Source organism: Tetrahymena thermophila (assembly GCF_000189635.1).
Source record: "Tetrahymena thermophila SB210 genomic scaffold scf_8254610, whole genome shotgun sequence".
NCBI classification, from domain to species: Eukaryota; Ciliophora; class Oligohymenophorea; order Hymenostomatida; family Tetrahymenidae; genus Tetrahymena; species Tetrahymena thermophila.
In genome coordinates, this window is record NW_002476380.1 from 180,533 (window position 1) to 204,823 (window position 24,291).

A 24,291-nucleotide genomic window follows, 5' to 3' on the forward strand; every position below is an offset into this window, starting at 1 on the left:
TTTGTAAGAATTTTGTTTTTATATTAAAAATTGCGCAAAATAATAAAAATTATTAACTAATAATTCATAAAGATTGTAGCAAGATATTTATTTTCATGGGTTGACATTTTTAAACTTTAAATTTTATAATTCATATTTTTATAGTTTATAAAATATTATTAAGAAATACTGTAATTAAAATTATTCGAGCCTTGAAAATATTGATAAATACTAAATTATAATTTTAAATAAAAAATTTCAAAATTTTTTAACAATTTATTTAAGCTTTTACTTAAATTAAATTAGAAACAGAGGTCTGTAAAATTATTTGTTTTAATAAAAAATAAAATCTATTCAAATTAAAATAAATAATTTTTACTTATATAAAATCTAGTTACAACATATTCAACAAACTATTTAAATATTAACTTAGTAATTTTGTATTAGATAACCATTAAGTGATGGTAAATAATAGATAAAACAGAATTAAAAGTGATTTTGGATAATTACTTAAACCTTAATTTATAAGTCAATTTAAAATATACTAATATAATAAAAAATATTAATTTTTTTTGAAATTCACAACTTTGAATTTTCCTCTGATTGGAAAGTTTCTTTCCCATTTAATGAGTGCTTTGAGGAAGCAGGAGCTAACTATGGTGTTTTTTTAAACAAAGTATTTCTTAATTTCTAACCTATACTTTTGGTGGGAGGCCTATTTAATTTTTCTGAAACTAAACCTGGTGAGCTATCCTAATCGTTTTACACACTGTTGCTTTTACTATCTGATTTAATACACACTCCTTTAATTTATTCCATCATTTTAGATTCATTGTCTCTAAAATCTTCCATTACCTTTTTCATTTCTGATTGTTTTATAATAGACAAATTATCAAAATCTAGCTATGTTATAATTGTCTAACCAATTGTCAAGAATTTAAATATTGTTAAAATCAAAGAGAAAACACTTGAAGTAAATGATAATATAGCCTTTTGAAATAATAAAATTACATTAATTTATTTATTAATTTAAGCATTAACAAAATTCAAATAAAATGCAAGTAGAAATTTGAAGATTTTACTGTTAAATCTAAAGATTTAATGGCTTGAGAGAAGAAAACAATTTGAACAAAAAGCTATGGAATATGCTCAAATATGGCTTCTTAAATGACTCTAATCATTCTATTATTCACAGCCTTGCCTTGCAGAGTAGGGAATATTAGTTTAGTATACCAATTTGATGGAATTACAGTTGTGTTACAAGGTGAGATTACATCCAATAAATCTGCAATTGCATTAAAATTTCCGAAGCTAGCCACCCAATAATAGCTTAATTTTAAAATAATTGATTAATACAATTTTTTTTAAATTTCTAATTTAATTAATAATTTACTGATTTATATTATTGTGCTAACTGCTTAAAGATTGCTTTTGAGTTTTAAACAAATAAATTTTGTAAAATAGTGAAATTTATGTGACAACTAAAATAATCGCCCATACTGTAAGCAAATCAAACCTACTATGTTATTCTAGTACTACTAAAAAGCAAAAATTTGTGTATGTATTTAATCTATTTTGCTGACTGAATAATAACTGAAGAATGTAGAGTAAATTTTTATACCCGAATATTTAAATATTCATCAATTTCGTTTTTAGAGTATCAACAAATTTTGTTGGGCAATCAGGTTAACCACCCAATCTAATTCCTGGCACAAGATGGTTTGTTTATTTTATAACTATTGATACAAGATAAATTTCGTATATCATAGTTATAATAGCAAATATAGAATATATAATATGAGATTTCCAAGAAACTCCTCTACCAATTTTATCAAGTAAATCATCATATGCAGTTAGAGGATAAGGACCAAAATAGCAAATCAGCATGTAAAGAATAAAGAAAATAACAAGAATAACTTTTAGGTAATTATGTTCCTCTAAATACTCATTTAAAACAATAGTATTTTCATCGAATTCAAAGTAGCTATTTGAAACAAAAATAAAATATCAACAAAAACATTAACAAAAGGCTTTAAATGAAATATATGTTTTTATCAAAACTAAATACAACATTTTAAAGGTAAAATTACTTAAATTTGAAATGTATATTTTTATCAAAACTAAATATAACATTTTAATGGCAAAGTTGTTTCTAAATAACATTTTTTTTTTTGAAAAAAGTGATAAATTTTAAAAATATAGTTTTTATCAAAATAACTTATGAAATGGTAAAGTTACTAACTTATTCCTAAAATAGTATTATTAGCTTTTCTTTAAATTAAAAAAAAAAGTCTAATGCTAGTTTTCTGTATATGAAAATTTAATTTTAAAATAAATTAAAATTGAAATTAACTTATAAATTAGTTAAATGTATATTTTCTAATTAAAATTTATTAAAATAAAAACTGTAAAATTTATCAAACTAGTTAGTAAAATTATAAAATCTAGTTATTTAAAAAATTTTTTATTTTTTGCTATTAATAATTATTTTATTAATTTACGTGTCCAATGAAACTAGAGCATTTATTATTTTCCATATGATTTTATTGACCATGCTGCCTATAGAAGATCTAGATGGAGGTTTATGAGATTCAAATATTCTTTCTCTAGCAGAATAAGCTAGACTTACATTAATAAATGTTAAAAATTAGTAATCCATTTCGCATGCCATGAAGTATGGGTTTTGATAACAGGTTGAGTAAATAGATTTCAAAGCACTAATTGAAAGATTTCTCACTTTTAAAGTAGAAGCTGGCATGCATCTAAGCCTTTCTAATAGCAATTCTTCATCATAATTCTAAAGATTTTATGAATCAAAAAAGTAAGGGCACAAAACACTTAAAGGAGCTCTTTTTTTCTATTTTATTAAATATATTTTATTTACATTTGTCATATTATTTGAATATATTTACAAAAAGTTTATTGAAAATAGCTTTCTGCCCGTATGACATGTCAAGACCAAAATTAGATTTTCTACTTAATGTTGGTGATTTTCTTGATGGATTCTGATTCTACATTTAAATAGGTAGCTTAATTGAAGAGTCTATTTATCCTATAATATTAGGTAGTTGAGCGCTCTTTTTAAGGGGTGATGTCTATTTTAATTAAGGACTGTCAGACTATTTGCATTCATCCTCTATTGGTTTTAGCTTAGGTGTATTATTTATTGAATTTGCAGTCTAAAAAGTTGGCAAATTCTAAGATAAAGCATCTTGAATTAAATCTTTATCTTCATTAGTTAATGAAAGAGTTGGAGTTGTTTATATTTTTTGGAAAAAGTTATCAGCTTTATTAGCAAATGTTTAAGTAAATTTAACAAAAAATTCATTTATATTTTCACCTGGGTAAATTGAACAGCACTCTACTAAGAAGCAATATAGAGGATAGTCAAAGTATAAGTTAGAAATATTTCCAAATATTTCTTCTAAATTTACTTCATTCATTTTATAAGGATTAAAAGCCAAAGGATTTGTTATACTAAACAAAGGGAAATTTCTATAGTCAAAATCGAAATCAAGAATAAGCTCTTCTTTGCCAATACTTAGCAATTTTCTTATGTCGTTCAAAGAAGAGTATAATTCTGTCTTCTTTTGGTAATCGTTTTCAGGTATACCTCCTTAAAATTTCATTACAGAGTGCCATGGGCGAACCATAATTTTTACTTCTTCGCTTTTATCTGATGCCCAAAAATTTTTGATGTAAGACTCTTCTTACTTTTCAACCATAATTTATCCATTTTCAATACAGCTAACAACACCCTTTTTTAAAAATGATTGAATTTTATAAAACTAATTCAAAATCCAATAAAATCTTTGAATTAAAATAAAAAATTGATTGAATAAACAAAAATAAATCATGTTTTTTAATTCGCTTTTACCTTTAAAAGATGTATAAGGAAATATGATGGTATGATAAATGTCTATGAGCTTTTGTCTGAGTAAGCTAAATTAAAAAAAATATTAGAAAAATGAAAATAAATTAGCTATTAATAAATTAATTATTTACCTATTGTTTATAGATAGTTAAATTGCTTTTTTTATTGCTATTTTTTAGGTTAGTTATTTATTGCTTGGCTTGCGCTAGCAAAGTTAGTTCCTTTTTCTTTTTCAAATAGCGTAAATGTTCTTGTCATATTGCTTTCCATCTAAAAATTGTCTTCATTAATTAACTCTGAAAAGGCAAGGAAAAAGGCACTCTCGTGAACAAAGTTTTCATTTGAGCGGACTAAAATGTGCTTGATTGTTCTAAATACCTTCTTTTCATTTAATATAATGCTCAAGAGATTATACCAGCTTTCTTAACGATTTCTTCTGTGATCACTAAAAATAATATTTTCAAGGTAAAGAATGCTTTCTTGTACATCAGCGAAGCCTTTGGCTATACCATCAATATACTCGAATTCATTATAATCTTCTTTTGAAAGTTTAATTTCTCTATCTATTCCAATTGCCCTGATTCTTGGCTGAAACTCAAATATCAGAGGAATAAGTTTGCTCCACACTAATCCACTTATCTATTATAAATTAATAAATTGACTTTAATATATATTTAGTTTATATATTATCATACTTTATTGCCACTCAAATATATTTCTTCAAGAAAGTTACTCTTAATATTTAGATTACTCAGATCTATGAATGTTTGCAAAAGATTTTTAGATGAGATTCTTGTTTTAATACAATTTTCAAGATGAATCACTTTTAGCTGAGCAAAAACTGAATTGCCCAAAGATAAGATAGATTTTAGTAATGATATTTTATATCTTTCCTTCTTTACATCATAGTAATAGAGAGTAGCACTACTAGAATTAGATATTTTTAGTTTTTGTATTGTTGATTTTACTAGCATAGTACTGAGCTTATTTGTAATTTGAGTAATTTATTTATCTTCAAAATCACAATCTGATAAATCCAGATCATGCAATCCATTAACACTTAGAACTTCAAAAATAAATTATTCCCATGCATTTTGTTATTTGAAATGGTTGCCCTTGTAATTTAATCCTAAAAAAAATAAATCAATATAAATAAGTAAATAGAAAATATTTTTATTTTACTTGTTAGGTTAATTTATTTGTTTTGTAATCTTTATTCTTTTAATACATCTGCCAAAGCTAATGTTTTGTTCCCGTCCATAGCACAAAAAGAAAGATCTAAATCTTCAAGTACCTTTCCAAATGTATTAAATAAAGCTGAAAAAAACACACTCCAACCATCGTAGTGTAAAGATGAATTTTTAGAAAGATTTAATTCAGCTAAATTAGGTTAAGTTTATGACTAAGATAGCTTATTAAATGCTTGGGAGATGCATTTTATAGAAGCGTTATTTAGAAGACACTCAGAAAGATTCAAATGCTAAATCTGAGAATTTTCTAAAAATACTAAAATTAAAGAAAACCATGCTCCAGGTTATATTCTCTGGTTCATGCTTAAATCTAGCTTTTCTAAAGATGTTGTCTTATTTTCCTTAATACCTGAACAAATTTATTCTATTACTTACTCACATAAGGAACAATTTCTTAAACTGAGATATTTTAATTGAGTTGCTTTCAATTTTAAAAGCAATTTTAAACTTTATCCTGTATTTACTTTATCTCCTTTTAGCATAGGATTATCTGCAATTGAGAAATTCTCTAAATTTTTGACGTGACTAACTATCTATGTTACAACTGCATTTAAACTACTACCTGTTAATCCTACATTTTCTAAGTACACTCCAGTAATTGTGCTAGAAAAAGTGAAAAATCCTTTTAAAATATTATTCCATTAAATATCAGAAATATCAGTATTTTTTGATAGTTTTATGGTTAAATCATGAATTTGACAGTCTATTTTATTTAATTAAACATTTTGCTTAGATAAATTTTAAAATAAAATGATTACTGTTTGCTCCTAAATTTTTTTAATTTAATTCAAGCCATATTGTTTATACTTTTTCAGGATATTTTATGTAGACTTCTAAATGTTTAATTTTGTTAAAAGACAGAAGAATATCTATTTTTTACAATAAATTAAAAATTATTTAAATATTTATTTTTTAATAAACTAAAATTTTTTTAATTTTTACTTTTAAGGATATCAACACAACCAATCTAACTGCTGGCACACTAATCTCCTAACACAAACTTTTGCAAAATTTTTTAGGAAGTGTTGCAATCTAAGTCAAATCCACCTCTCAATTTGACTTTTTAAGTAATCTCTTTCCTGTTATTTCTAAAAATTTGCATATTTTAATCTAAATTCTTTTTATATTCAATATTTTAAATGGAGATGTTATTGCAAAAATATAACAAGAAATTGTTTTTTAATTAAACAAGCATTTTTCTAGAAACTAAATTATTTAAAAAAGTAATATCATTTAGCCCATAAATACTTTTTTCAATCGGGTCTTATAAAGTCTTTTGGTTAGCTTACTTAAGACCTTTAAGAAGGCATTCAGCTATCTAATCATTTATTTTGTTATCATTTAAGTTTATCTCTATCAAGTTAATCTACTTTTAGCTCAGCAACCTAAAAATGATATTTTACCAAATTTATCCTGCTTATTTATCTTCAGAAAGCATATGGTTTCCTTTCATTATAAATTTGCTTAACTTCATCATGGGTATGCTTTAATTTTTAACTTCCACTTAAGCCTCCTCCAAAGCTTCAAGGATATCTATTAATTAATATTTAATGATTAAAAAAATAAATTTAATTAACATAAAAATCTGTTTTTTTCTTAAAAAATTTTTATTTTTATAACATTTTTCCTATTAAAAATATTTATTTACATGATATTTTTTATTTGTTTAACTAGTTATATGAAACATCAATTTTTTCTAAAGAATGACTGAAATTTAACATCAGAGATTTAATTAACATTTTCCAAGACTTTTCGCTTAAAGAAGGATTATGTGATAAATTTATGGATTTCAGACAATAAATATTTTTTGAGTGATTAGTAACTTCATAAAATAGCTTTTCTGAAATTTTTTGAGCCACTGAATTTGATGTAATTACCTATGATAACTCTAAGCATTAACAATTAATAATCAGCTCATATATTATAATAGATAAATCATTTGTTTACTCTTCATTATTAGGGATAAAATAACTACCAGAAAGGTTTAATACTTTTAATTATTCTAATCTTTTTTGCTTTTTAGTGATGAAGAGATAAAGACTATCTAAATGTTAACTTATATCTCCTAAATCTTACATATGGACTTCTTCCACATCCTTAAGATAATCAAAAACACACTAGAAAAATTTATTTAGCTTTCCTGAAATTAAAAATAATTAATAAATAAAAAAATAATAATAATAAAAAAAGTAAAAACCTATTGCTAAAGGATTTCCAGATATGTTAATATATCTAAGGGAAGTTTAAATATTTGCAGAACTCTTCATCCTATTTATTATTATACTCAAACCTTGAGAAGTCAATTATGTTTAGGATATATCTAAATGTCTTATCTTTGTGAAGTTAAAAACAGAATCAAATAAGTGATAAATTAAAGTTTAGTTTTTCTTATGATATACCTTATTACTAACATTTATTTCCTAAGAATCCTCAACAGCATATTTGAGAATAGTACTTGATCTTGCAGTTGTTTATTTAAGAGGATGTATTTCTTTTAAATGTATTTTTGAATGCTATAATGAAACAAGCCCATTATTATTTGAAGAAATTCCAAATTAAAAATGGCCTTAAATGGTGCTTATATGTAAGTTTTAATTATTTTGTAAATTTTATTAATCATAAATAAGATTTGTGTTAGAAAGATTTGTTTTTGAGAAATCTAAATATTTTAACCCAATCAATTTGCATTTGTCTTTTGCTTTAATAAACTCAAACATAAATTCTTCTGCACTGCTGATATCAAAACTACTTTCACTCAAATTTAAATTAGTTATCGACGGCTGTGAGAAAAATATTCTGAAAATTTTTTGCCATTAGCAGTAGCCGCTCTTTAATTTAAGTCCACTTAAGTCAAGATTTAAAATTTTTGTATTTGTGCTTTCATAATTTTGATTTAAAGTTTTTATTCTGGGAATAAAATAATTTTATTAAAATCTTATTGTATCTAAAAGTGGAAATATTTTATATAATGTTTAATAAAATTCTTCGAACTCTATTGAATACTTTCCTATCCTACTAAGGCCAAACTTTTTCAGATGAAATAGAGGAGTACCAATTCTTTCAAGTTCTTAAGTTGCTATTTTAAGAGCTCTTTCCATTTCTTCTAAATAAACTTTAAAATAAAAAACCATATTAATTTTTGAAAAGAAAAGAAAAAAAATTTTTACAATGTTCAAACTCTACATTTTCAAGCATAAACTCTTCTAAAGTATTTCCAAATAGAACAAAGAATTCAATCAAAAATTTTTTGAAATCAATAGGTTAAATATCTTCTAAGTTGCTTATGTTCTTCAATTAAAAGGATTTTAGGTATGGAGACACTAATAAAGGATTAGAAAAATCTAAATATCTGTTAATATTCTGTTTTTTTCCAATTTCTTCTAACTAATTTCTGCAATTTACTAAACCAGCTATCAAACCAAGTAGAGCATCTTGCTAGAGTGTGGTTCCTTAAAAATCTATGGTAAATTCATGAACAAAAAATGCAATGCTTACTATTGATTTGAGATTTTTATTTTTAAAAATACTTGACTAAGAGCCAAATAACTTAAATTCTAAAAATGTTTTGTTTAACTAAATCAGCTTATCATTAAGCTTATTTTTCTTTCCTATTTCATTTTTTTGAAGTAGCTTAGACTCTAACATATCTAGAACTTATTGATTATTCTTTAAATAAACTACTTATACGCTCTTACTATTGCATATAACTTCAGCCAGTAAATTTATGATTTCAGGATCAGCTCCTAAGAAACTCACTTAAGATAAATCTAATTTTTAACAGAAATCTGTATACTGTATTCTGAAAAGCATATCAAGCATTAAATCATCAAGCTCATCATTGTAGCTTTCAAAGAGATACTTTAAATATTAAAAATTGATGAAGTAAAGTTAAAAAAATTAAGCTTAAATAATATTATTATTTTTTAAATATTATTTGTTATTTCAGAATATTCTGATATTATTTAAAAATTAAAGAGAAAAAAGTAAGTCTTACGTCGTCATTAAAGATTAATGAGTAGTTTCTAGGATACAGGTTGAAAGGAAATAACTTGAAATAAGGGCGAGAAGATAAATAAGTGACTGATGAAAATAATGGCAAACACACTGCATTTTCCCTTTTTTCCCAGGCTATTTCAATTTATTTTCTAAAAATTTTCATAATCTCATTGTAAGATGATGAATTTGTTGCTTGGGGGTTTTTCTGTATAATTAACTCTTCTAAATTTACTAAATCAGAGATATGAAGATGATTCTTATCTAAAAAGAGCAATTATAAATCATTCTCATTTAATTGGTTTTCTATAAATTTTATTGAACGAAGTTCATCAGAAAACCATAAAATTATATTTCTAATTAAAATTAGGGAATCTTAATTGATAATTGTGTTAATAAAATTAATTTCTTATAAAGTGGTAACTTCTCTTAAATTTTCAAAAATTGATTTTAGAGAGTTTTTACGTAAATTAGCTATATTTGTAAACACCAAGCAGCGCAAAGATTCTGCCTTTTAAGCTAAGTGCCTTTTAATGTAAAAAAAGGCTTTTTTATCCTAAAATGCAAGCTAATTTATTATCATGACTTATCCATCACACTGTATACAGTATTCCATCTTTTTTACAACTTCGAATTCTTTTTAAATATCATCAAGAGTTTTCTTATACATTACTCTCGAACGATTTATTTTTTTTGTATCTGCATTTTACAAAACATTTTACAAATTTAAAAGCATGTTTATTTTGCTATCATGCTATTTTTTTTTTTTTGAACTAGAACTTTAATTCTATAAATCTTTTTCAGTTTCTAACAAATCTAAAGAAATTTCCTACAATTTAGGGAAGTCTCCGACGTAAAGATCATCTTATAAAAATATCATATAAAGTGCTTCGATACGTGATTTATTTGTTACCTTGCATTCCTTTATAGATATTGTTTTGAGAGAGAAGCGCTAAGCTCTGAGAAACTCCTTTAGAACATAGTCTTTAAACTGATAGCCCTCTAACTTAATGAAATCTTAATGTATGACTTTTTTATAACATTTCATCCCATCTATTTTCCTCAACTAATCAGAAAAAACCTAAAATTCGGGGCTAACATCTAGTTCCAATTATTATTCTTATTGCAAATATGTTTCTCTATGGTTCACTGACAAAATATTTGATTCAGAACTCTCTTCTCTAAATATATTCTACCTTAATGGTTATAATTCACATTTTACCTTAAAGTGGTGAGTTAGACCTTATTTATTAGCCTCTTCTTATTCTTCGTTTTTATTATCTGTTTTTCTAGATGATTTCATAATTTCATCATTAGTTTCATTTTTATTCCCATCTTAAGTTAATCTCTTCCTTGTTTACTCTGAGCCATTTGTCAATGAAGTGTTATCAAATGCTAATACGGGGTATTCTTTTTCTTAACTGTTATGCATTTTCATCAACCTAAAATTATATGCACTATTTTTGATCTAATCATAATCACTTTTTTCATCTATTGTTTCTAAAAATAATTGCTACCCATTCATCTTCTACTATGAAAACATAGGACCTCTGAAATAAGTAGGACTTAGATTATCACCTTTATTATCTTCACATAAGTTATCTTCCTCTGTTTCATTCTTTACCGTGTGAATACTTTTACTTGAATACATTTAGATGTTATCCTATGTTTTTGTCCTTTTTTATTTTGCTGAAATTTGAGCAAGAATACTCATTTTATTAATATGAAATTAAGCCTTATTTCTACCTGGCAACCTATATTTAAATTACTTATTTTCTTATATTTTATTTTTACTTTCTATGAGAATTGATGAATTAATATAATTATATAATAAATGTTAGTTATGAGATATTGCTATTTCGTTAAATTATTTTGCTCTATTATGTTTTACTACTTTATTTGAATTAATCAACTCATCTATTTTGATGAGGTTTTTTCATAACTTAGATAAGTGTATTGTATTAGCAAAAGACATAAAAAGCTATTTTTTTTTTTGATTATTTTGTTTTTATTTACATAAATATGTTGTTGTTTAAATAAATAAGGACTAATAACATTACTTCTTACTGAACTAAAAAAACAGAATTTTAGTAAATTTTAATAAACAAATTAATGTGTTTGGAAAATAAAAGAAAACTTTTTATTTTTTGAGGTTTAAAGCAAGGTTCCATTATTATATAATTAATTTACTTTTAAAAAATAGCGATAAAAGGAAATTATAATCAATAAACTTAATTGGGTTTTAATAAACTTTTTATTTATCATAAATTTTCTTGCAAAAATAAACTCAAAATAAATAAAATAATATTTAATATTATTAATCTAAATTAGATTCTTAGGACCACATCAAATTTACAAAATATTAACCTAATTTGCTATTTTTGATAAAACTGAAAATAAAAATGAAAATTAATAAAAAATATAATTTTAATAGTAAATTCACACTTTTTGATAATTTATTAAAGAATTTTTATTTCAATTAATTAATTAATAAATTTATTTTATTTTTTATTAAATAAACAATAAAATAATACTAATATGTAAATTCAATAAAATAAAATAATTTATAATAAAGCATAAAATTAAATTATAAAAATAAAAAGCAAGAGAAATTATAATCAGTGCATTTAAAAAATCAAGGCTGAGCTTGCAAATTTTTTACCTTTGAAGCTTATTAATGAAATTGCCAAAAAGAGCCTTTTTTTTCTCCCTTGACCCTAAAATGCATTAATTTTAAATTCTCTATACCATATTTAGATCAATAAAGAAATAATAATTATTATTTATTATTTGCTAATTTTAGTAAATTTGTTACTTTTAATTTAGAAATTTTAATTGATAAGTTATATTTAATAATAAATAATTTAGATATGAGCATATGTGACACAATTATTTCATAATTTACCATTTTTATTTTAACAATGATTGATGAAATTAAAAAACTTTACATAAAATAAAGTAATAAACTTTAAATTGGCAATTGTTTTAATTGAAATATGTTATTTGTTTATTACATTAAAATTGAAATATATTGTATTATTAATAATTTTTATGTATGTATAAAATCTAGTAGAAGACTAGCTCAACGAAGTAATATTAAAAACTATAACAAATATCTAAATAAAAATGTTTTGTATCAAAAAATAATATTTTTTATTTTAAATAGTTTATTTATTGATTTGTGTAAAGCAAATAAATATTTTAATATTTAGATTTGTTATATATAAATTAAATATAGGGTATTTTCAAAATTTCATTGTCAGAATACTAGCTGCTAGCTCAACGTTACCTCCTGCAGCCTTTAAAGCATTTATTGCTTGTTCTCTTGTTGCTCCTAAGTTGATTAATTTTCCTATGTCATCCTCTCTAAATCCTACAGTACCACCAATAATTTACGATGAGCTACTAGACTATCTTTACATACTTAAAGGAGGCTACTCTTGATTTCTTTTTTATTCTTCATCAAATAAGGCTTATTCTTATTCAATAGAAACTACTTTTTTAATATCTTTTTCATGTAAGAAAGGGACTTTAAGTTCTGAGTCTCCTAGCCAAAAATTAAGAGTGTTATCTCTTAAATTAACATTGCACTATTCACAAAATAATTAAAATGAGTTAATGAAATATACATTTAAAAAAATACTTAAAATCTTCTTAAATTATCTAAACCTAAAAGGAAATCTAAATTAATCGATTCAAGGATAGTGAAAGAACATTCAAATCTCTATTTATTTTGATTAAAAATTTTATATGACTTCTTTGGATTATATTTTTTATTACTTTATCTAATATCTAAATTGCGTATTTATGAATACGGCCAAGAATTTTTCCAGTTCCAACACCACTTGCCATACCAGAAAATCTTTTATCAACTAATCTCATAAGTCTTTTTATTATTTATTATTATAACCTTTGGTTAAATAAAAATTATTGAATACCCACATCTCTCTGCACATGCTTTTGACATAATAGTACTTTCAGCACCTGTATCAACGAAGGCCTAGATTGGATGATCATTAATTACACAATCAATATAAAGCATTGTAATTTTTCCAAAAACTTCAGGAATATATTCCTAAGCCATTTCTCTATTTAAATAATTATATCAAATTAAAATCTAAACAAATAAAATAAATAATACAAATTTTCATCAATAACTCTTTAGTTGATAATTTCTTCTATCTTCTTTTAATTATCAGGGTTGAAAGGATCTTTTTCAAGCTCATCCTATTTATTGATATATAATTTATATTTAAATATGAAGGTTTTGATTAATTATAGAATCTTACAAGTTCCTACTATTCTTTCATTCTCTTTTGAATTCTTTCTTGCTCCTTGATATAAATATTTAAATATTCAATTTTATGTATTTTATTATAAAATATTTTACAGTTTTTTACAAAAATTAAGCCAATTCATCATCAGTTCCGCTTTGAAGAAGCTGTGCTAGTTTAGGATTTTAATTTTTTAAATTCTGTAAAATAAAAGGCTATTGCTTAATTTAATTCTTAAAATCTCTAGCTTATTATAAATATTTTTAGTGAATAGATTGATTAAGTGTGCTGCCAAATAAATTTGATAGAGCATTTGCAATATTTGTTGCATTATTTGTGAACTATTGATTGTTTATTTAATTGTTGTTAAATCCCATCATCTATTATTATCTACCAAATTAGCTATTTTAAAGTTAAAAAAATGTTAATATTGACTTTATGAATAACTGAGTACTTTTGTTTGGTGCTTAATCTAATCATATCGTTGTCGCCACAATATTCTCTAATCAAATTATTATTATTCATAAGCTAATTATTAGCAAACAATTCCTGAATTGCAACTGGAATTCCAAACTTTTTTATTATTACACCATCAAAAAATTAGAATATTAAATTAAAATACTATCAATTCTAATTTAATACCTCAATTTATAACACTTCTTTAATATCTATAACTCTTGAGTCGGCTTCAAATTCGATTTCCTTAAATTAATCGTCCTCAGTTATAATTGTTATTTTCATTTAAGAATGGCTTTAATTTTTACTTTGCTTTTTGAAATATTCAAATTTTTTTTATGCTTATTTTTTTAATTAAATTTTATTAAGATTTTATTAAATATTAATAAGTCAAATAAATAGACATATAATCGAGTTTAATATTAAAAATCTTTAAAAAAAAAAGAACAGTTAATATCTGATCTCGTTTCTTTAATGTTAATCAAATGGAAAACATATATTAATCAGTAATAATAAATATTAATAAATTTTGTTTATTATTTAAAATACTTCAAATATTTTCTAACTAATATTTATTATTTCTACTTATATTAAGAAGACTTCTACTTTGAAATAAGCAAACAAAGCGTTTATTAATATTATTTTACTTAAACAACATTTTCAAAATTTATTAATTTCAATAAAAAATATGACTAAAATTATACAACTTAAAAAATTAATTTTATAATTATTCGCAGCCAATAATTTAAGTTAGTTGGTAACACTACAAAAATGGTGGTGAAAAAAACATGTAAAATAAAATTTAGACAAAGAATTTTAGAACTAATTTGTTAATTTTAGATTATTTTATTTTCAATTGTTATTGTCTCCATGATCATGTCCAGAAACACTTTGTGTTCCAATCTTTGCTTAATCTGCACAATTATCATTTATACAATTATAGAAAGGCAAAGCACTTTTCAAGTTTTAATTTTCATTAATATTAAGTTTAAAGCAATCTATTATATTTAGTCCATTTTAAGAAGGAGGACATTTTTTGAGCAGTTAAAAACAGTTATCATCACCACTGCAATCTTAAATGAAATTTCTACAGTTTTTCAACAAACAAAATTGAAGCTATAGCTATGGAGAATCAGGTAAAGTAGGAGGACCGCTTCTCTATCCACCTTAATGCTAAAAGTGACCTTAACGATCTGAATTCTAGTTCATTTACCCAAATGAAACGGCTAAAAATAAGCAAATTAATATAATGTTTTTCATGATTTTCATTATTTATTTCTTTTTTTGTAGTTAATAATTTTTATTGTTTTTTAAAATTTTCAAACAAAAAAGCTGACTTTAGACTAATGTCTTATGGCTTAATATTCATTCAATAATTCTGGCTAATTATTGATTCATCAAAACAAATAATTAAAATTAAGTAGCAAAATCTCATGAAAACTTAATTAAAATAAATTCAAGTAAAGCATCTTCTGAAAAATGTTCTGTTATTTTATAATAATTGAAGCTAAGCTATATATAGGTATGCAAAGTGTGAAGCATACTTTTTTTTTCAAAAAAACTATGGAAAAGAAAAAATTTTAATTAGTATTTATTTATTTATTTTACAGTCGATCAAAATTGTCTTTTAAATCTATAAATTAAGAGACAATTAGACTTAAATATTGGATAAATTTATTAATTTTATTCTATATAATCAAAATAAAAATACACTCCAAGATATTTTATAAAAACCTATATTTTGTGAGAAAAAGTTCAACAAATTTATTTTCCTAATTATTTTATTATCAAGAATTAATTGAATTATAAATAACAATAAAAAAAGGATAAATAACAAAGGGATAAAGAGTTTTGTTTATAAAAGATTCTATGAAAGAATTAAACATTATACTTTTATATTAAATTTTTGTATTTTGATTTTAATTTAAATTAGAATAGATTAATTTAGTCACCTATGAAATATTTTCATTTAAAATTCTTTAATTTATATAAATATAAAGTTCTATATATGCATATTTTTTTTACATCCAATTAAAATAAGTTTTTTTTATTATTCATTTGTTATGTTCAATTATCAGAGTTTTCATCATGACATTAGGTGATTTAGTTAGCATAAAGACTGTTTGATTATTATAGACATTCAATAACAGAGATGTCGTCTTTAGATTCACAATCATTGAGTAATCTGTAACAAACTCTATCTTAGATGCAAGTGTTCAATTGTACAGAGCAAAATCTCTAAATGATGTCAAGCTAGTTAAGATTTTTAGCTTTTTCATTATGGCATTTAGTGATTTCTTAAGCATAAAAGCTATTGCATTATTGTAGGCAATCAACAATGGTGATGTCATTCTGATTTTAGCATTTTGATATAGCTTAAGAACAAGCCTTGTTGTTAGTACAATTTTTCAATTATTCAGAGCAGTATTTCTTAATAATCTCTAGCTATCCAACATTTTTGGTTTAAATAAAGGAGGCACAGGCGAAGACAACAATAGCAACAAGGATTATATTTTATTTTTTCATTTTTTCTTTTTCTTTTTTACTAATTTGTTATTTTTGATTTGTTTTTAGAATTATATTATTCAATACTAGCTAATGATACTTATAATTAATTGCTAAAGAGTCAAAGAACTATTGAATAATTGTGTTGATAAATTGGATGCTACATTACTTATGAAAGAATATTTCTCATAATAATAACAAAAGTCAATGCAAATATATAAAATTTATAAAAAACTTGAAATAAAGTAGTGATTACTATTTTTAATTAATAATGTCATTAAGTCTTAAAAATTTTATTTTTGTAAATAATTAGTAGAAGAAATAATCAATCAATCAAACTTAATTTATTAATTAGAAATAAAATTTGAAATTATGAAGACAGATTTGATGATACAGCAATTCGAGAAGTAAAAGAAAAAGTCTGAATTATGCGAAAAGTATTTTTAGAATATAAGAGAGAGATTAATATATAGTTCGGAACTCACAAAATATGAAATCAAGCACAGAGAGATGATTGTTATTTAAAAGTCTTTTTTTTAGGAATGGAGGATTGATGAAATAGGAACACTTTCTGGCCGTTGTGTCGGAGAGTTTTCAGAGATCAAAAAAGATTTAGAAGAAGAAGGAAAACAAGGAAGTGAAGAAGCATAAGAGATTTTGGATGAGTTTATCAAAACATTAAAATGTAAGACAATAAGTAGCAATAAGACTAAAAACGAAATGGAAGATATCATAGAGACATTTGATTAAGAAGGAGAGTTTGAAATTACAGAAGCTTTTTCTGAATAGGAAAGACATATGTATTTTGAAATAAAAGAATTGTTACAGAAAGATATTTACAGCACTATTTTACAGTATCATGAGAATCTGTAGGCAGAATTTTTAATACTTTTAGAAAAGTAAATAATATCAAACGACACAGATGTAGAGCAAGTAATTTTTTAAATCTATGAATTTAACTGATAAATTTAAATTGAGTATTTGTTGTTTGTTGAGGAAATTAGAATGAAAATATTAAAAGCACTAAAAAAATTTTGAATGAACTTGATTAAAAATAATTTTTAAGAAAAATAAAAAATTATTTGGAAATAATTAATATAAATTGAGCTTGTTGATAAAAGCACTAAAAATTAATGAATTATCTATCAACAATACTTTATTTAAATTAATAAAAATACAGGTGTTTTAAATTTATTTAAAACCAATCTTGAAATACAAAGTCCACAAAAGAAACTCCTTGGAAATGGAAACTCTTATCTCATACCTCTTTAGCATTATACCTTAAGAGAATTTTGTAATAGAATCAGATTAAATCATCGATCCTCGAGAGCACATACCGTTTTTGACTTAGATTTTTGAAGAGAATAACATTAATGAAATTTAACTTTTAAGAACTAAAGATATTAAGCTTTTTTGGGATGATATTTAGAAACAGTTTAATGTTTCAGTGGACTATAATGTAAAACAAAAGCAACCTCTTCCAATTTAAAAAGGAGAAATAGCACATAATGTGAAAGCCAGTTTTGAAGAATACTTATTTGATTTGAATAACTCTTAAAATAAAAACATTAACTGCTTTTAGAATTTATTACAAAGTGGACTTAAAGTAGAGCTCCAACAAGGAGAGGCATTCGATCCTGAAAAAATATAGCTTCAAATAAACCCTATTATTAAAGAAACAGCAAACTATCTAAATCTAAGTAAAATCTCAGAATAATCAATTAGAGTGCTAAAGAAAAATAATCCAAACTAGATACTAGCAATACTCTTTATCAATCACAAGTAAATAATCTTAATTTAATAAATTTTCTTCTTTACTAATAATCATGATTTCAAATATTTTTATTTAAAAAAATATATTTGAAGCTAAGTACATTTATTTATTTATTTGGTTTATAATTTATTTTTATTATGAAATATTTTTTATTAAAATTATGATGCAATTTACTAAAATAAACAGGCAGATATTTTAATAAGTTTTATTTCGAAAATTTTGTTATTTTATAGTTTCATTTATTTTTTCAATTTCACCTTTCTTTTAATCAATGAAGCTTCAATGTTTTAACTTAGAAATAAATAAATATATTAAACCAATTTATTTTCTATTTGTTTTTTTTAAACTTGTTTGATTAAAATCATATTTTAAATTTTTTCTAAAAATTATTTTTTTTTGCTTTTTAAACAAGTTTTATTTTTATTTAGAAAGAAATTATCTCTTAAAGCTCTTAAAGACATATTTGAAATAAAAAAAAAACATCAGGTAAAACATGATCATCAAATACTTTAGCTAAAAGTTTATTATAAAAAATAGAATTTAAATGTCTGTGTTTTGGATGTCGAAGAAAGTGATTTAGATTTTATAAATTAGATTAAAATACAGTAGTATGACAAGGAAATGGAATTCTACTACTGTGATTATTCTGTCTAAATTTAGTTAGTTAGCATTTTCCCTTAAGAATATTATCCTGCTATTATGATTATTGATGGACACAACCAAATTATAGCAAAGGAGCAATTTTACTGCAAAAATTGGTAATCAAACATAAAAAATGATAATGATTTAATTAAGTAAGCAAAAGGACTAAGTCTAACATAGAAAAACAATGAAGGAAACTAAAGCGTTTATGATTAAATTTATAAATAAATTAAAGAAAAATTTTTGAAGGATCCTAAAAAAAAGGTTACTCTGTTTAACTGTGGAATGAATTTGAAACAATTAGGTTACCCCGTTTCCTTAGAGCTTTGCATTTCAAATTAGCATATTTTAGATTGGGAAGGTACATTCAAACAAAAGATATACAATTAGCCTTACATTTAGCATAATATAAGTTAATAGCATATTCAATATATTTAACCTGTCCTTGATCTCATATTTACTCATGCACCATAAGAGAAATTTATAAAGAGAGTTTGTGATTATGAGTTGAAAAGAGGTTCTGTTTGCAAAATTTGCAATCATGCTTTCGTTCCTGAGAAAGAAGAAAATCAATACTTTTCATTTAATAAAAACGAATACTACTGTGAAAAATGCTTCAACAATGAATCCAATAAGCATTTCTTCTTCAAAAATATTGTTTTCATTCATTTTCAAGCTGTTATGCAAAACTTTAATTCAGATTAGTTTGGTTTGAATAATTAACCCGAATTGATAGACCCTCCCTTAAACGATTAAAAAAGCATAGCTTAATTTGAATAATCATAAGAAGATACTCACGAAAAAATTGAATGTATTGGATGCGATTAAGTAATTTAGGGCAGAAGATGGATATGCCTTTCTTGTGATAGAAGTAGGGAAAGCGATTAATTTAAGAATTAGATAAATTTGTGTGAATTCTGCTAAAATTTAATGAAACAAAAGAGAAAAGAAGAAAGGATTTCAGAAAAAATGTTTAAACATTCAGATAAGCTTCTAAAAATAGAGTCTCAATACCATGAATGTCACCATATTACATTAGGTGTTAGCTTTTTTTATGGAAAGAATGTTTTCTGAAATAAAATATCAATAAATAAACATATAATACTTATATTTTTTTTTAATTTACTTTTGGAAATTAATAAATAATTCTATAAATAAATAAATATTCTATGATAATAAAATAAATTTTAATTAATTTCATTTTAATTTATTATTTTTAAAAAGTTTTTTTTCTCTTAGATATACTATGAAAAATTTAATTTTAAATATTACAACTGATTAATTTTTTGTTAAATATCTATCTAATTAGTTAATTAATTAATTCACTAAATTAAATGATTTATAATAAATAACTCAATAATATAATATTGTTTAGAAAGTTGTTTCAATATAAATAAATCATCAATCAACTTAAAAAGTAAAGATTTTATCATTAAGAACGTAAATTTACTAATGGCATCTAACTAGATTTAACAAGAAAAGAAAGGCTAAAAAAAGGAAAGAACATAGGCATAAGCAGTAATTGAATTAATTAAAAGCACATTTTATTTATAATGATAAACTCATTATCATTTAGATGATAATTTGATAGTTTTGGTATAAAATTTATTAAATATTAGAAAGTTGAACTTTTTGCAGAAGTAGAAAAAGCTAAAGCACTCTTAATAGAAGGTGAAAATGAAGTAATTATAAATTAGCTAAAATGTATAATTATTTATATTATTAATTATAATTTAGTAAGCAATTGAAGATGCTTAAAGGGCTATTATAGACTTGAAAGAAGTAAATATTTTACAAAATATGCTAATCTTTAAACTTATTTTTAAAGGATTTAGGAGGTGAAAACTCTGTATTGCTTTTACCAGGGTATTTTATTCTTGCTGAGGCTTACATAGGTAGGCTTTTTTAATTTAAACATAATAAAATGTAATTTTATTTCATGTATTTTTGTAGCTGAAGGAAAGCTTAAGAAAGCAGAAGAATTTCTAATTGCTGCTTATTGGAACTTTTCAAAGTATAATAAAAAGCTTGAAAAAAGAGATGAGCAATTTGGATAAGATGATAAGCGTAGAGATGATGTTGAAATTATTAATGAAGAGTAAACATTTATTAATTGATTGATTGTTTAATAAAAATACTTTTTTATTGAAGTGAAGCTGTACACTATAGGGCAACTCTTCATAAAACTTTTTCAAAGCTATTTTTAGGATAAAAGGAATATGTGAAAGCTTTAGATGAACTCAAAAGTGGTGTAAATATTTTTTCTTATTTCTCAAAAATAGAATTATAAAATGAAATTTTATAATAAAAAGATTTATATGGATAGCATGAAGTATGGTCCTGAGCATATAATTACTAGTATTAACTATTTTTCTATGGGAAATATATTTTTGCAAAAAAAGCAAATAGCTGAAGGAGAAGCTTTTTATGGAAAGGTATAATTAATTCTTTTGCTAAATAAGTTTTAATTTTAAAATAAATAATTATTACAACAGACTGCTGAAATTTGGTACAATTATTTCAAGGTATATTTCAAAAGAGTAGATCTAGCTGAAGGAAATAATGAAGCTTAAAATCCAGGTAAGTTACATACTAATATAATTAAGATCATTATATTTTAAATAAATAATAGATGATATGCTTGTAAAGGAAGCCTGTGACATTTTGCAGACCATACAAAGTAGATTTAAAAATGATATATAAAAAATATTTAATAAGAACATAAAAATAGTTTATTTTGAAGAAAGATACTAGGATGAGGAGAGAAAAGCTGTATTTGTACCTTTACTAAACTCATATAGAGCCCTTGCATTAATTTTTAGATATGCTGACCAAGAAGATAGATATAAAAGATACATTAATAATGCATACTAAGAGTGTTTAAGAGTAAAAGGTCCTAACCATAAGAAGACCAAAAAATTATTAGAAATGCTTGACATGACAAAAGAATATTAAGATTGATTGGTTGATTTTAAAATTAAAAATAATTAATTAATTTATATGAAACAGAAAATAAACATTATACAAAATAATAAATAAATAAATGAGAACGAACTTACTAAATAATAATTATTATAATTTATTAATATAAAACTAATTTTTATGTTTTTTTTTCTTCAAGTTTGTATGTAAAATTAATTTTTACTTAATAAAGAGAATATCATTCATTCATTGGTTAGCCTTATGAAAATATGTTGGTACCCTATGACCCACAAAATATTTCTAAAATTTTTAGCCATAACTTTCTTGCACTAGTGGAGTGTTTTAAGAAACAAGCAAATTTCTGATTTAATTTAAATTTTTATTTATTTTTGAATCCTCTTCTATTTTTTATTCTATTGACTTTTTTCGGTCTTTTTAAAAAACTTTTATGGGATTGAAAGCTTAGTAATTTTAATTAATCATTAAGTTCTTGCTCTTTTTAACCAATGCGCTATTATAGTTCTAGGCAATATCTGAAATAGAGTTTAGTATTTGGGCAGAGCTATTTGATTAGTTCATCTTGCTTTATTGGAATTTAGGAGATATTTCAAGATTAGCTTTCTATCTAATATTTAAAGGAGATGATTCCATATAACTATTTTATGTGTGCAATATTTCTTTTCTTGGTGTCTGGTTATTTGAGTTATTTACAACTTAATAGCTAGCTGATTTTCCAATCATGTTATTATTTTCAAAGCGTTTATACCCATTCTTATTGTACCTCTAAATTTTATAATATGACAAGTCTTTTTCGACAAATCTATCTTCTCTATATGGATCATCGTATGATTTTTGAATTTCTTACTTTATCTTAGGTAACATAAAATCAGATTTTTTTAAAGTAGATATTTTTTAAATATTCATTCCTTTTGAAGAATTCCTCTACAAGGTATTTAATCCATCTAGAGACCCCTAAAAAATATTACCCGAACTATTTGATGTATTTAAAATCATTTCTTTTCTTTAAATTTGAAATGATAGATTTTCTAAAAAGAATTATTAATTTTTTTTATGATGATTTATATATAAAATTCACTCTTATTAAATTTGATAAAAAACAGTTTTTGGTGTTAGATTTAAATTGCTTTTAATAATAAAATTGATTGAATTGTGTTTTTCAACATTTTACTGATTATATTAAGCGCAATTAAAAAATGATTGGCTTTTATGGTTTTTTATTGAGTGTATTTAAATTATTTAATTATTTAATCTAATATTTTTTTTTCTTACAAACACTTGTTCTGTTATTTTATCAAAAATGAATTATCTTTTATTTTAAAATTTTATTAAGTTAAATATTTTTTAAAAATATCTAATTAAGTTAATTTATAAAATAAAATAATTCGTGAATAATAAAAAATACTTAATATGAATAAAAATTTAGCAAAGGAAAAAATAAGTTTGTAAATAAATAATTATTATACAAGATTTGTCATTTACTTAAACATAAAAAATTAGAAATCTGAAATTTAATTACTGAAAGCAATTTTTTAATGCAGCTAGGGTTATTTTAATAAAGTTCTAGATTTTTTCCAAAATTATCTAATTAAAGATAGACTAGTGCTACTATAACCAAAGAATATTTAACCAAATTTATAAGAATGTTCTTTTATACTTTTTAAAGTATAAACAATACTAAATATAATAATAATAAACTAAAATACAATTACAATTACAAAAAAAATCTTAATATAAAGAAGTAAATTAAAAAAAAATGAAGTTTTTAACATAAGAAGAAGTGACAAAACTCTATTCCCTTATATAATTAGAACCTTTAAAGGAAAATTAATGCAAATTATAGTTTCTGTAAACAGCTATAGCAAAATATTAAGAGCATATTCCATTTTAGAATATATTTCTTTTATCGACTCCAGTTGACCAAAGAAGACCTTTAACTTTTGATGAAATTAAAAACTTAGTTTTAAGTGGCCAAGGAGGATTTTGTCAAGTAATGAATGTCTTTTTTAATAGTTTCTTATAAACTCTAGGGTACGAATCATATATATTAAATAGCTCATATGCTAAAATACCTGATAACCATGTAGTAATATTGGTTAAAAATGTACTAAATTAAGGTGATTCGTATTTAGTTGACGTTGGATCTGGATATTTTTAATACGCTATTGATTTAAATTTCGAAGATAAAAGCCCTGTATACAATTTTCTTTACACTAAGTGCTTCCTGTAATGGGATTAAAATAAAAAAGATATAATTTTATATCATATAAATAGAAATGATGAATCTAATCATATCTATTCATTTAATTTGACACCTATTAAAGAATTTCACAATCTTTCATTCCAAAATCATATTTACACAAATCCTAATGTTACTCCGTTTCATAATATTTTGAGGATTTTAAGGTTCCCTTAAAGTGGAGCCATTTGTATAGTTGATAAAGCTCTATTAAAAGAAAATGATCAGCATAGATTAAAACCTGAAATTAGTTAATTTATTGATGACGAAGAATATTTAAACACAGTTAAGTAACATTTCAAAAATTTAGATCTTAATTAATGCTAAATAGCATATAATTCGTTATTCAAAAACATCTGAGCTAA

General features: G+C 23.3%; 8 protein-coding genes across 8 annotated transcripts; 3 read left to right on the forward strand and 5 right to left on the reverse strand. All coding sequences in view use genetic code 6, as the record gives it.

Moving 5' to 3' along the window:
* Nucleotides 1–558: 558 nt before the first annotated feature.
* Nucleotides 559–10,810, reverse strand: TTHERM_00335710 (transmembrane protein, putative; the record flags this gene model as incomplete). The annotated part of the gene is made up of 15 exons (XM_001017539.2): nucleotides 559–969; nucleotides 1,062–1,308; nucleotides 1,373–1,963; nucleotides 2,481–2,836; nucleotides 2,892–3,737; nucleotides 3,857–3,921; nucleotides 3,985–4,492; nucleotides 4,549–4,982; nucleotides 5,036–5,806; nucleotides 5,862–5,972; nucleotides 6,046–6,636; nucleotides 6,752–7,243; nucleotides 7,301–8,215; nucleotides 8,271–8,961; nucleotides 9,098–10,810. The coding sequence occupies 15 exons, from the start codon at nucleotides 10,808–10,810 to the stop codon at nucleotides 559–561; spliced, it is 8,742 nt and encodes a 2,913-aa protein (XP_001017539.2).
* Nucleotides 10,811–12,341: 1,531 nt separating this feature from the next.
* TTHERM_00335720 (DNA damage-inducible protein, putative) lies at nucleotides 12,342–14,111 on the reverse strand (the record flags this gene model as incomplete). Its single annotated transcript, XM_001017540.3, has 9 exons — nucleotides 12,342–12,686; nucleotides 12,740–12,820; nucleotides 12,877–12,982; nucleotides 13,035–13,184; nucleotides 13,238–13,323; nucleotides 13,386–13,430; nucleotides 13,487–13,772; nucleotides 13,825–13,943; nucleotides 14,013–14,111. 9 exons carry the CDS (start codon nucleotides 14,109–14,111, stop codon nucleotides 12,342–12,344), a joined length of 1,317 nt encoding a protein of 438 aa, XP_001017540.2.
* Nucleotides 14,112–14,678: 567 nt separating this feature from the next.
* Nucleotides 14,679–15,095, reverse strand: TTHERM_00335730 (hypothetical protein; the record flags this gene model as incomplete). Its single annotated transcript, XM_001017541.3, has 1 exon — nucleotides 14,679–15,095. The coding sequence occupies one exon, from the start codon at nucleotides 15,093–15,095 to the stop codon at nucleotides 14,679–14,681; it is 417 nt and encodes a 138-aa protein (XP_001017541.2).
* A 798-nt stretch (nucleotides 15,096–15,893) lies between these two features.
* TTHERM_00335740 (transmembrane protein, putative) lies at nucleotides 15,894–16,352 on the reverse strand (the record flags this gene model as incomplete). Its single annotated transcript, XM_001017542.3, has 1 exon — nucleotides 15,894–16,352. The coding sequence occupies one exon, from the start codon at nucleotides 16,350–16,352 to the stop codon at nucleotides 15,894–15,896; it is 459 nt and encodes a 152-aa protein (XP_001017542.3).
* A 351-nt stretch (nucleotides 16,353–16,703) lies between these two features.
* Nucleotides 16,704–19,821, forward strand: TTHERM_00335750 (hypothetical protein; the record flags this gene model as incomplete). Its single annotated transcript, XM_001017543.3, has 4 exons — nucleotides 16,704–17,264; nucleotides 17,512–18,113; nucleotides 18,534–18,591; nucleotides 18,643–19,821. 4 exons carry the CDS (start codon nucleotides 16,704–16,706, stop codon nucleotides 19,819–19,821), a joined length of 2,400 nt encoding a protein of 799 aa, XP_001017543.3.
* Nucleotides 19,822–20,199: 378 nt separating this feature from the next.
* On the forward strand, nucleotides 20,200–21,708 carry TTHERM_000335759 (zinc MYND domain protein; the record flags this gene model as incomplete). The annotated part of the gene is made up of 10 exons (XM_012797971.1): nucleotides 20,200–20,265; nucleotides 20,367–20,429; nucleotides 20,485–20,529; nucleotides 20,576–20,642; nucleotides 20,701–20,845; nucleotides 20,899–20,998; nucleotides 21,060–21,182; nucleotides 21,243–21,327; nucleotides 21,380–21,427; nucleotides 21,479–21,708. The coding sequence occupies 10 exons, from the start codon at nucleotides 20,200–20,202 to the stop codon at nucleotides 21,706–21,708; spliced, it is 972 nt and encodes a 323-aa protein (XP_012653425.1).
* A 207-nt stretch (nucleotides 21,709–21,915) lies between these two features.
* Nucleotides 21,916–22,683, reverse strand: TTHERM_00335760 (hypothetical protein; the record flags this gene model as incomplete). The annotated part of the gene is made up of 1 exon (XM_001017544.1): nucleotides 21,916–22,683. One exon carries the CDS (start codon nucleotides 22,681–22,683, stop codon nucleotides 21,916–21,918), a length of 768 nt encoding a protein of 255 aa, XP_001017544.1.
* A 760-nt stretch (nucleotides 22,684–23,443) lies between these two features.
* On the forward strand, nucleotides 23,444–24,286 carry TTHERM_00335770 (arylamine N-acetyltransferase; the record flags this gene model as incomplete). Its single annotated transcript, XM_001017545.1, has 1 exon — nucleotides 23,444–24,286. One exon carries the CDS (start codon nucleotides 23,444–23,446, stop codon nucleotides 24,284–24,286), a length of 843 nt encoding a protein of 280 aa, XP_001017545.1.
* Between the last annotated feature and the right edge of the window lie 5 nt (nucleotides 24,287–24,291).